This window comes from Papaver somniferum, chromosome 11, assembly GCF_003573695.1.
Source record: "Papaver somniferum cultivar HN1 chromosome 11, ASM357369v1, whole genome shotgun sequence".
Classification (NCBI taxonomy): Eukaryota; Viridiplantae; Streptophyta; class Magnoliopsida; order Ranunculales; family Papaveraceae; genus Papaver; species Papaver somniferum.
This window is the reverse complement of record NC_039368.1, coordinates 137,608,125-137,621,197: the sequence shown is the minus strand read 5'-3', so window position 1 is coordinate 137,621,197 and position 13,073 is coordinate 137,608,125. Positions and strand designations below refer to the sequence as shown.

Here is a 13,073-nt window from a genome sequence, read left to right as displayed (position 1 = left end):
TTACTCTAATTTAACAAACACACTGACCCTAGAGCTGCTGCAATTCATTCTCGCGAAATCTCCCAACTGCGGCTGACATACAGACCCTTCATCTTCGATGCTGCACTATGAATTGGCCACAGTTCAAATTCTTTGCATTATAAATAGTACCACTTAGAATTTGTCTTATTATCATCCAGATTCATTTGCTCCCATCTTCTCCAGATTTAGTTTTCCAGATTCGGTATGTGTTATTCCAAAACTTGAAATGACTCAATATACTGAAAGTACTAGACCAATTTTCCTGAGTTAATACTGGATGTCTGATTATGGGTTTCTATGAGGGAAATTGCATATTGCCTGTTTCATCTGTTATTACCATGTTTGTCCATATAAATTTTTTATGTTTCAAATGGTGCTGAATTTATTGGTAATTTCAAGACTTGTATGTCTAAATTGTCAAGTCAGGGGATAACTACTATTTTGAAATGAAACATATTTATTAGTTAATGCTAAGCTTGTATTTCTGAATTGATTTATCAGTTTTTGCTTTCATTGGAGTGCAACTGATGGATCTACTGGTCTCTTTGCGTTTCAGAATGGATAAATCCTGGATGAGTACTGATAGAACGAAGAAACGTTATAGAGAAGGAGTTGCGGCGTTTCTGCGGTATGCTGTCAACCATCTCAAGGAAGAGGGTGAGACATATGATGAATTTCTTATGTTGTGTCCATGTACAGATTGTTTAAATCTCTGTGCATGCTCCGTTGGCGACATAGAAGATCATTTATTTGTAAATGGAATCGATCAAACGTATACTATTTGGAATAAGCATGGGGAAAAGGATGAGGCAATAACTAGTAGTAGTCCAGTTAACGTCAACAATGGTATGCACGCTGAATTTGAAATGGGAACTCCCACTGATGCTCCAGACGAAGATTTTGGAATGGGAACTCCCACTGATGCTCCAGACACTATAGATATGATGCAGGATGCAGAAGAGTTCGCAGATGACCCTATAAAGTTTAAAAAGTTACTTGAAAATGCTGAAAATCCCTTATACGAAGGATGTCCCAACTTCACAAAGTTGTCTGCAATTGTGCAGTTGTTTAAGTTGAAGAGTAAGCACGGTGCATCAGACATGTTTTTTAATGAATTGTTACCCTTGTTAAAGGACATGCTTCCCAAAGAAGGTAATTTAATGGCGAGGAGTACATATCAGGCAAAGAAAATATTGAAAGCAATGGGTTCAGGGTACACAAAGATACATGCATATATCAACAACTGCATTCTTTATTGGAATGAGTACAAGGATGAAAAAGTGTGTCCTACTTGTAAAGCACCCAGATGGAAAGTTGACAGGGATGGTAAAGTTTACGAGAATGTTCCAACAAAGGTATTGTGGTACTTCGACATCATCCCAAGATTTCAGCGGCTGTTTCAATCGAAGCACACAGCAGAAGATTTGATATGGCACGATACCACTAGAAACAAATACGGTGTTTTACGTCATCCGGCAGACTCACATGCTTGGAGAGAGATAGATAACAAGTTCCCAGAAATTAAAGGTGATCCAAGAAATCTGCGGTTAGCTGTTTCGACTGATGGAGTTGATGTAAACACAGGCACCAAACATCACAGTGTATGGCCAGTTTTGGTTGTGATTTACAACCTTCCACCGGGGCTGTGTATGAAGAGAAAGTTCATCATGTTGTCGTTACTTATAGATGGTGCGCCAGGAAACAACATCGATGTCTTTTTGGAACCTCTTGTTAAAGATTTTAAATTCTTATTTGAGAAGGGAAAGAGAACATGGGATGCATATGCCCAAGAAATGTTTACTCTACGTGCAGTTGTTTTGTGGACGATAAACGATTATCCTGCTCTTGGTACACTATGTGGTTGTCGTTACGCTGGATATCATGGTTGTGTGGTGTGTCGGAAAAAAACGCACAGTATTAGGCTTCATGACTCAAACAAGAATGTTTATGTTGGTTATAGAAGATTTTTACCCTATGAGCATCCGTTCAGAAGGCAGAAGGGGGAATTTGGCGGAAAACAAGAGTGGGAGACTGCTCCAGAACCAATGACCGGGGAAGAAATATATGAGGAGGTAAAATGTATAAAGAATTCATGGGGAAAGAAGGGGAGGAATACTCAAGGAGAAGACGTTCAGGCTACACCTGGAAAAGGTGGAAAGATGAAGCGCATCAGAAAAAGAAAATTGAGCGCATCAGAAAAATATCAAAAGAAGTCGATAGGTCAGGTGAGGAAGAGGAAGGCAGGGAAACCACTTACTGGAGCAAGTATAACATATGGCAGAGACTACTTAGATATTGGCGCTATAATGATGTCCAACATTGTATTGATTTCATGCATGTCGAAAAGAATGTGGGACAAAGTCTTGTTGGAACGTTGCTGCACAACGGGAATACAAAAGATGGATTAAACGACAGAAAGGATTTGGTGCGTTTGGGGTTAAAATCGGAGTTACACCCTAAGACAGATGACAAAGGAACGATACTTCCCGCAGCATGTTATACATTAACTACGGAAGAAAAAGACATATTCTTGGAGACACTATCCGAGTTAAGAGTTCCAGAAGGGTATTGTTCGGATTTTTCCACCCTTGTGAACCTAAAAGAGCGTAATCTAATCAGACTCAAATCACATGATTACCATATGCTTATGCAACAATTTTTGCCCGTCGCTATTCGATCAATTATGCCTACACCTGTGAGATATGCTATTATCAGGTTTTGTTTCTTTTTCAGATCAATATCCTCCAAAGAAATCATGGTGGAAGAGCTAGATAAATTGCAAGAGGATCTCTGTGTGACGTTATGCTTACTAGAGAAGTATTTTCTTCCATCCTTCTTTGACATCATGATTAATTTAACTGTACATCTTACCAGGGAAGTGAAGTTATGCGGTCCGGTTTGCTTTCGATGGATGTATCCTTTCGAAAGGTGTATGAAGGTTATAAAGGGGCATGTGAGAAACAAGAATCAACCTTGTGGATGCATTGCCGAAGAGAATGTTGCAGAAGAGACGATTGAGATATATTGTGAGTACCATAAAAGCATCAGGACAATTGGTATTCCACTAGATAGGCATAATACATCATAGGAGGGAGAACCGTTATCAGCTGAAGAGCCGTGTATAGTTACCCCAGAACAGTTGAGACAAGCACATTTCTATGTAATGCAGAACACGCCTGAAATTGAGCCTTACATAGAGTAAGTATTAAATTGTTTTTTTTCCTGTGTTTTGTTCCTGTTTTTTTTTTTTGGTACAAAGTATAATAACATTTGGTTATTGTACATACCAGCCGACACAATCTATATTTGGAAACTAACTATTCTACTAAAAAGCGAGCATGGCTGGAGAAATAGCACTCTAACACTTTTGGCGCTTGGTTAAAAAATGATGTAATATGTCATATAAAAAGTGTCTTGTTTGATGTGTTATATTCCTTTAAAGTCAAGGTTCATCCTAATAATGAATTTCAGGTTGAAAAAGAGTTGGCAGACGACAGAGAAAGTATCTTAGAGAACTTAAGATGGATATCACACGGCCCGCACTACGAGGTAACGAAATACACTGTATATCGCATCAATGGATATCTATTCCGCACAAGATCCCGTGATGGTAGAATTCACCAGAATAGTGGGGTTAGCGTTGCAGCAAATGACATGCACATATCTAGAGATGATGACGTTACATATGGTAAAGCCTCTTATTATGGTGTCTTTCAAGAGATATGGGAGTTAGATTACTGTGAAAGAAAAGTTCATCTGTTCAAGTGCAATTGGGTTGATAATAAACGTGGGGTCAAAAGAGATGCTCTTGGCTACAAGATTGTTGACCTTACTATGTTGGGATACAAAAATGATCCTTTTATTTTAGCCTCACAAGCTAAGTAGGTATTTTATGTCAAAGACCAGTTAGATAAGAAAAAGTCTATTGTTTTTGTGGCACCTCCCAAAAATTATAGAGATGACGATGGCAACGATGAGGAATTCAGTACAGTAATCTTTTCTGGGAATGATAATATCTTGCCGTCTGTAGATCCACAAGACTTGGGTAAAGAATCCCGAAATGATTACTTCCGAACTGACTGCCGAGGTTTACTTATACGCAAGCCAAAATGACACACTCCCGCAGGTACGTCGCTTTATTTCCTTTAATCTGTGGTTATTCGGTTAGTGACATGATATTGAAAGAACGACAACGATGGAACTTATGTTTAATCCTGTTCCTTAGCATGCTTTCTGTATGTTTGCGTGCTTTATTCTTTGTAAAATGAATAACATCATTTTATCCGTGTCTCATATGGAACTTCAATTGAAATTGCTACTACTGTACTTTACAACTTGCTACTCTGGTTACTTTTAAATAGATATCCAAGAGAATGAGAGTTGGTATGTTTTTGTCCTATTACTTGAATATATTTATGGGCACATGCACTATAACTACGTGTTGTACTTGTATTTCAGAAATCTTTTATACACTTCATAACATTACTCAAAGCATATGGTGAAATTGAATTCCAAGTACCCAAATTAGATTCGTAACCCTGTAGATATATGATGGAAACTCCAGTTCATTAACCACAAAAAAAACATTTAAAATGATGGTGCTAAAGGTCTTATGGTTCTCAATTTTATGGCGAAATCATTTGGGGGCGGACTGATGCTTTTTCCTAAGTGAATTGCATGGAGCGGTTCACTTGCTTGTGTGAGGAGTTTGTATTGTGTAGCCTGTGAAGAATAGTGAATTTTAATCTCATTTTCCTTGTTCCAATTTAACCCTCAACCGTTTTGAATACCATACTTGACAGGGTTTTTCCCATATCTCGTGAAAGTCCTCTTTGTAAGAAGTCTTGACCACAATTTATGTTGAGTTGGGCTGACACCTTGTATTAATTGTTGTGCCCTCGTTCTTTCTTCCTTGTTTTTTTTGAACTCAGAACCTTATTTTCCTGTTGCAGGTTCGTTGTGGCTATTCAACATTCTACATTGTCCCTGAGCTTTGACGAAGTCATTTTTATGTCATCAGATGCCTCTATAAGTTTGACACTCGAATTGTAGGACACGAACTCTGCATCTAAAACATCAAGAATTTGATTATGGGATTGTTTTGTCTTGTTATATAAAGAGCAAAAGAAATGCATTCCTACTGCAATCGTAGTTTTGGAGTGGCTGGCTCCAAAATCAATTTGATGTAATATTTTTGTTTTTTTTCTTTTGGAAAGAGGTAAATAAAAAATATTGGTTGTAGATATAAATTTTTTCATTAAATATATTGGCTAAAAATATACAAGATTTTGTGAATTGATAAGTTAAATAGGTTTGGTTGGTCTCACAGATGGCTCCTGTCGTTTGCAGTCCCTTCTAGATTTGTATGAAAAGTTTAAGATATGGTTTACTATTTTGGATTTTGGCATGGTTATATATCGGGAATTCTGGGAGAAAGTAACACAACAGAACTCCACTATACGTGTTTTATTTTCACAAAACACCCGGCTGCACCCGCTGTATTGCAATTACCTTGGAAGCCACAATCACTTATAATGTATCCTTCTATACACCAGAGCTTGAGGTTTCTTTATTGCGGTGAACATGCATAAACATCACCCTAGCATATGTTTCTTGAAAATTAAGCATACTAGGAGCATTTGGCCTAGAAAAGACTCGGTAACAACCATGGCTAGTACTTTAAAAGTTAAAATTCAATCTCATGTGTCTAATGGATCCGACGCTATGTTCACAATTTGTTTTTCGTGTAGCCATATCATAATCCTCCCAAAAAAAATATGGAGTAACCATATGTCAATCTTTTGTCATGTTTGATATAATGTGTCAATTCCTTAGTATATGCGTGTCTAATAAACCAGATATTATGGACACATAAACAAACCAATGTGGATAAATAAATCCTCTTTCCGTCACAGTCTAAAAGGTGTGTCTATTGTCATCCGACACTTTTGACACATACAAAATTATTTAATGTGGCCATATACGCATCTATGGCTACATGTGATTGGATTAAACTGAAAACCATGACCAAACGATACCCTATGGATGCAGTTGATGGGTTTAGGAATAAACCCATGACTAAATGGTGCACTATGGCTACATGGTAACACAAGATGTGGCTATAGTTATACTGATGACCAATATCCACACAAATAACCTGAAACGTGGTTGGACTGTAAACTAAAAAACGTGGCCTATGTGAAGGTTTGTACTAGTGAGCCCTCCCGAGACTATAAATCGGCCACTAGGGCCACCTAGGGGTTTAAAGGCTTATTGCATACGCTAAGTACAATCGACGATGCCTGCGACATTGAGTTAGGATTTTATTTTCTATTTGATTTGCTCGAGGACTAGCAAATAATAAGTTTGGGGTATTTAATAGGCACATTTTTGTGTCTTATACAATCTCAATTGTATATATTATTAGTGCTCGATTTTATATTTATTATGGCTTTTTATGTCCCTGTAGGTATTTTTGGAGAAATAAGCTTTTGCGGCGAAATTGGCTAAAAAAGTGGTTTTTGGGCTCGTGGGAGAAAATTACTATACGGACTCTCACTTTAGATAAGGGGTAACCTAATTACTAAGGGGTGACCCATTTCCAGGCATCTGCTAAAGGGAGACCAGCACAGGATAGGGGGAGGTCACTTTCTTCTCAAATTCGAATGAAATTTTGGCGGGAAAAATATCCAGCAAAGAACCAAACTTTGGGTTGGATTTCGAAGGTGTTTTATGGAGATTCAATCGCTGAAATTTGTTGGGCTGGACGTGATTGAGCATAACAGGCTTGGTATGTGCGCTGGAATCGATCAAGTTGGGCTGGATAATCCAGAAAAAGGAAACAGAATTTAAGTTTTGCACGAAAACTTTGTGGAATTACTTTAGGAATTCCAGGGAGACTAAAGGCGTGATATTGTTTCCTAAGGTGAGATTCTATCTAAGGAAGAGTTTCGGATGATTTGGAAGTCTTAGAAACGCTTAAGGAAATCGGCAGAGAAGTTTATTGTCGTGGCTTGCACGAAAATAAAAAGAGAGAATTAATCGTTATTTTTAGGTTTCTGAGCAGTATAAAAGGTGTGTTCGAGTCCCAGGGAAGGTTACAAAGTGATGGGAACAGTCACGGAGGAGTTTGTAACACCACAGAGCTGAAGAGATCGAGTTGCAGGAAAACCCGCGTTTCTGTTGATGCTGCTGAAGAACATCCGTTGTAAATAAGAACAACGTCTCAAATTTGTAACTGTGCTACTGTAACTTCTTTGTAACAGTCAGTCATTCGTTTTGCAACGCCATTACACCGTTGCAAACAATCAGTTTTATAGTTTTTCATTCATTTAATCAACTTTTGGGCTATGAACAAATATTTTGAGCAAGTGATTAATATGAGGAGCTAAACCCCATTGCTGAGGCGACGGAGGAAGCCATTTTTCCAATTATTATGTGGTAAATTCTATTTAATTTAATTTTCGCAATTCTTTTATGATTATTTGCACTGAACTGAAATCGAGTATATGATTCTGAATAAGTGGTTGTGTTCTCAATTGGCGGGTCATGCTTAGGTTAAATCTTTTGATGGTCCATGCTTTCGATTTACAACTATTGTTTTGAGAATGTACTTGTCTAGGCAAAAATATTAGAATCACTTTAAACGTAAAGAGTTGCATGAATATTGACTAGATTAAATCACATAAAAATTGGAGATTGGTGGAATCCAAAGTCTCAGTGCTTTTTATAAACTTGAATACAATTTCTTTTTAAGTTTTTTATTTTAATTTGAGTCTAAAATCGAGTCTACATAATCCGAGTTGAACGATCTTTACTACCACTTAAAAAATACATCAATAGCTCATAAAAAATAGGGATTTCAGGATTATAAAGGGGAATGGGGAACCCAACAGAAAGCTTCCCAAACGAAATAATGACTCTCTGATCATTCCATTGCTCAGATGCGAACCAATCAAGTCCAAGCACGGTATTATGACTCGAACCTTAGGAACTGTCAGAGAGATTCCTTTGGGTTTAAGTTCATCTTTCATTCTAACGAGTTTTTTAAGAAGTTTCTGTCCTACTCGAGGAGCCATTTAAAGTATGGGAATATGAAAGAAAGTTCTGAAAATCTGAAATCAAAGGATGATCAAATCAATCAAGATTTAGTTAATCAACATTTCAAAAAATGATGAAATTAAAATTGAAAGAGAGAATTATAGATTTGAAAAGAAGAGATAAAAAAGATGATGAATTAAGTAGAAGCAGAAGAACAGCAGCAGAAGGTAAAGTTGCAGATGAAAGAAGGTAAAAAAGGATAATGAAGACGTATTAGGGTAGATAAAGGATTTCATTCCTTTTCTCGAGATATTTCATCTCAAAGGCACATTAATTAGGGGAGAGATAAGGAGAGGCGGTTACGAGCAAAAAGGAGATTCAATAGAAGACGTGTCAATCAATGGGTGGTAAGATTAACACGTGTAGACGGTCATGCCGAAATCTCGGAAAAGAATCAGTGGATCTAAGAGAATGCCAAAAGACGAAAAGATGTGGAAAGTAAGGCTTCTCTTATCACCCTTTCCTTCAAAAAGAATGATACGAGAAGAGGCAAAATATGGGTGTAAAATACCACACACCTAATAATAAGGCGAAGATATATATTTGATAACAGGCGAATATGACGCGCTCTTTACATTTCTGCTGACGAATGAGATGACGTCACCAAGTCACACCAAAAGTGTGAAGATCAGCGCGACAATTAAAATGTGAGCGTGGAAAATATAATGAAGGGCGATTATTACGCCCTCACAGATCCGATAATAGGGGCTTTATTCGCTGTCCTCCACTATGTAACCCCTATAAAAGGGACCAGAAGCCATTGTAAAGAGGAGAGATCTTTTTGAGAGTTGAGATAAGAATTTTAGGAGAGAGAAAGTTATTTTGTTCTCCAAGTTAGGGTTTTCATACATCCATATTATATTTGTTCTATCTTTTAATGAAATGATTTAGTCTTTCCCTCATGATGTCTTAGATTCATCTCATAGTTTTACTTGGGTGTTAGTTGTAGGATTTCCTCTGCAACTACAAGACGTGCTTCCACATATTTTATTTTTCAGATTGGCATCGCAAAATGAAGCTGTACAAGACTCTCTTGGCTGCACTTTGAAATGCCTCCCTTCAAATATTTGGGTATACCAGTAGTGACTTATTTTAGGTTGGTATCGGTTGCCCATGGAGAAGGATATTTGAATTTTTTTTTTTTTTTGGAAACCAGAAATTTGAATATCATCCTTTCCATTTTGATACCTTTTGAAATATTGGTATAATATGACTAAATGCTAAGCATGGAAAAACAACACACTATGGTGTTGATTTTCTTTATTCAAGTTTGGTGAATCCTAATATCGAGTCTAGTTAGCATACCCAATTCAATCAACCTTGATGAATTATCCTAATATCGAGTCTAGTTAGTATCCCCAAATATTGAATCAACCACCCATACACATGTGCCTGCAGAATTTTCAATAGAATTGGCATTAATAGAAAAGTGGTGGCTCCTCATCTCGATGTACAGTTATCTTTATCAAAATCATCATCCATGAATTGGATTGGTTGGGCAATGAAGTCAACATTATTGGATGCTATGACTGGTGCTACGTGTTGAGTGGAGCAGAGCCAAGTCTGATTTCTAAAGGATAATATACATAGAAAGAAAAAAATTATAAATCCCCATTTATTTATTTTTGTTGTTGCTGGCCTTATAGACAGGTTTTTTGTTTTAATTCTTTCCTACTTGAATCTTAGCTCTCGCGCCAGCTACTATTCTAACAGTTAGGCTTTCATTTATACGAACTTTCCTTTGCAACTTTAATCTAGAGTGGTACAAATTATTTTTGGTAGTGTCCTATATTCCAAGGTTGCTAATGGGGTACCATTTTACTTGTGAGTGTACCAACTCAAAAATAATTATTATTTTGTCCTATATATGAATTGGTACATCCCAAACAAAATGATACCCCATTAGCAGCCTTGCTATATTCTTTGGGCATCCCTCAAACTATAGTGGGAAGCAAATTATTGTGCCCCATGCCAAATAGTCATTCGTGTTCCCACATACCCACTCAGAGACCACCGAAAACAGGGAGTTCGTCACAATATGCACCAAGACGGATCCTTTATGGAATATGCACAAATTGATCCTATGCTACTACTAGCTATCTACCACCAAAAATTTTCTTGTATTTCTATTTTTCTGATTTTTGTTGTTAATTCAACCAAAAAGTTGCTTTTGAGAGAGCATGTGAAAATATATTAGCAGCAGGAGAGTTGAGTTTAAGAGCTACATGAAGACCGGAAGTAGTACTCTAGAAATTATCAGCTTACAAGGTTATCGTAATAATCAAGGTTCTCATGCTATTTCAAAAGGCACCAAATGAGGGAATTCACCAATAACATGGTAGACGATAGTTTTAGAATTCAACTAATGGGAATGTCTTGGATTTCCTGGATTCCTTCAAGTATGCAAAAAATGAAGGAAGAACCTACTCAAGCTTAATGACTAATCTTATATCAATATAAAGAAAAGAGATATTTTAGTTGTTTACAAAATGACAAAATAGCTTGAGTAACCTTGATATTACTAATATGATCTTAAAAATCACTGCTATTATACATATGTATTCAAGGGTGAAAATGTACATTGAATCAATACTTACATAAACAATCTTATATATTCATATATTCACATAAATGTCATTGTTATAAAAATACATCAATTTTTTTAAAAACCTGATATCTTTCGAATTACACATCGGATTTTTATAAAATTAACATATTTGGAAAGCTCTTTGAAATACGTACGTAATAAGTATAAATAAGAATATTAAATTTTATTTTACTAAAAAAATATGATTATTATCAAATTTGATATTGTTAAAAAAGCAAAATTTGGCATCACTAGTGATAATAAAGACAACCAATTTTATTCATTATGTTTGGGAGAATTTTGGTACGATATGGTGGTAACAACACGCAAAAACTTCACCACTCTATATATGCAAGAGTGCATCCGCTGAAAATTGACATTATTACTCTTTATTTAGTAAGGGGCCTAATGAAGAAACAAATTTTTGTATGTAATCTTCATGGAGATCATAGTCGGAGAAAATGTTCTTGCTCATCTCAGTTGTCTTCTGTCGCAATTGTTGTCCCTCTGGTTCTACCATCACAATCCTCATTGCTTCTGCTACTGCATCTCTGGTAAAAGAACCGTCTTCATTTCTTTGAACTTCAAAACCAAGTCCCTTTTCAACTAAGAACCTGGCATTGATACCTTGGTCAATGATCATTGGCATTAGGATTTGGTTATGTCCGAAGAAGAGGTTCTCAGAAATAGAACCCGACCCACTGTGAAACAAACTCCCTCCAATCGCCGTATGAGATAAAACCTCTACTTGAGAGATCCATCCAAAGCACATATATCCTCTACTTTTGATTCTATCCTCAAAACCGGATGGTAGTAGACTTGATTGATCAATTCCTTCTGGCTTCCTTAGTACCCACAAGAATGGTAACTCGGAAGATTCCAATCCAAATGCTAGCTCATGAATTTCATCTATACTCATTTTGTATTCACTTCCGAATGACACATAAACAACAGATCTAGGTTGTTGTCTATCTAGCCAATGGAACATTTCAGAATTAATATTCGTGCTGGAATCGCCGGATTTGCTACTAGCCGATGAACCATGTGCACGAGGTGGTAGTAAACCAATCGGAATAATAGGTTTCTGGTAGAGATCTTTGAGGAGATTCACATAGTCTCCATCAAGTTCAACAACACTTTTGAGTAAAACGAAGGTACAACCTTCAACAACTCTTACTAGTCTGTCACCCGTTGAAAGTCCAGTTGCATCTTTAGAGTTCATGACTTCATTAAAACCTATAGCATCATGGTGTCGACATGCAAGACTTGAAGAAAAAGGGATCCATTCCGGTACTGATGTTAAATACTCCGGCGTGCGTTCGCTGTTTGAGTCTTTATATTCCGATATTGGTCCAACAAATGCCAACAATGGTGCAGAAAACACACTAAAAAAAGCAGTACGAATATTGAGTTTGGCTCCAACATCCGGTATCCAACAGTTAATGACATCGAATATTACCAGATCTGGCTTCATTTCATTCAAAAACTTTTCGACCGGTGCTTGCAATTCATCATATGCTATCTTCAGATACTGGGTTTGCTCCCCATCTTTTAGATCCACGGTTGCTTCACAACCAGCAGGTAAGTTATCGACGGAAGGCAAATCGACCGAGACAAAACTGATACGATTCTTTAAACTTGGTGGATAAATTGGTGGTAGTCTTTTGATAATACTTGGTGTAGATATGAAAGATATTTGAATATCACCATTTCCATTTGAAGCTAAACTCTTCGATAACTCAAGAAATGGTATAATATGACCAAATGCTAACCATGGAAAAAACACAATATGGTATTGATTTTCTTTAGTTTCCATTAAAGAAGAAAGTTTGATGAACTATCAATTGTATGATAGAATAGTCTGGCTAGTTTTTTTTTTTTTTCTTTTTTTGGAAGAACTGGGTAGTTAGTATACTAAACGATAGCAAGTGGTTGGCTGAATTCCCATGTGGCTGATAAATTTTCTATATATATAAGCAATTGCTATTTAGCAAGTAGTTGGCAGTTGGCTCACCTCATTCCTCATGTTAGTTTCCTTATCTTCATCATCCATGAGATCATCTCTTTTGGAACTTTTATCAATCTTGTCAAGTCATTCCGTAAAACCAGCTAAAACTTTCATGTGGACTGAAAAACATAAACCTGACGAGATTGGGGTATACCCAGATTAATTGGGGTATATCCAATAAGACAAAATCTGGTCATTATGAAGTAAAACCAAGCCACCCCTTAACCTTGTATTTTCTAAATGGCTAATATGTTCTTGTTTAATTAACATTAAAATTCTGATTAGGTTAATTAATTAAATAGATTAAAACTTCTCGAATTATGAAATTGAGTTATGAAATTTTGTTTTTGATTGAAC

General features: G+C 36.6%; 2 protein-coding genes across 2 annotated transcripts; one reads left to right on the top strand and one right to left on the bottom strand.

The window, feature by feature from the left end:
- The first annotated feature begins 548 nt into the window (after positions 1 to 548).
- Positions 549 to 5,073, top strand: LOC113325303. The gene is made up of 8 exons (XM_026573503.1): positions 549 to 1,622; positions 1,782 to 2,093; positions 2,303 to 2,736; positions 2,896 to 3,047; positions 3,464 to 3,857; positions 3,978 to 4,108; positions 4,383 to 4,404; positions 4,974 to 5,073. Exons 1-8 carry the CDS (start codon positions 549 to 551, stop codon positions 5,071 to 5,073), a joined length of 2,619 nt encoding a protein of 872 aa, XP_026429288.1.
- A 5,890-nt stretch (positions 5,074 to 10,963) lies between these two features.
- LOC113321194 (UDP-glycosyltransferase 91C1-like) lies at positions 10,964 to 12,638 on the bottom strand. Its single transcript, XM_026569074.1, has one exon. It carries the CDS (start codon positions 12,522 to 12,524, stop codon positions 11,091 to 11,093), a length of 1,434 nt encoding a protein of 477 aa, XP_026424859.1. The 5' UTR covers positions 12,525 to 12,638; the 3' UTR covers positions 10,964 to 11,090.
- Between the last annotated feature and the right edge of the window lie 435 nt (positions 12,639 to 13,073).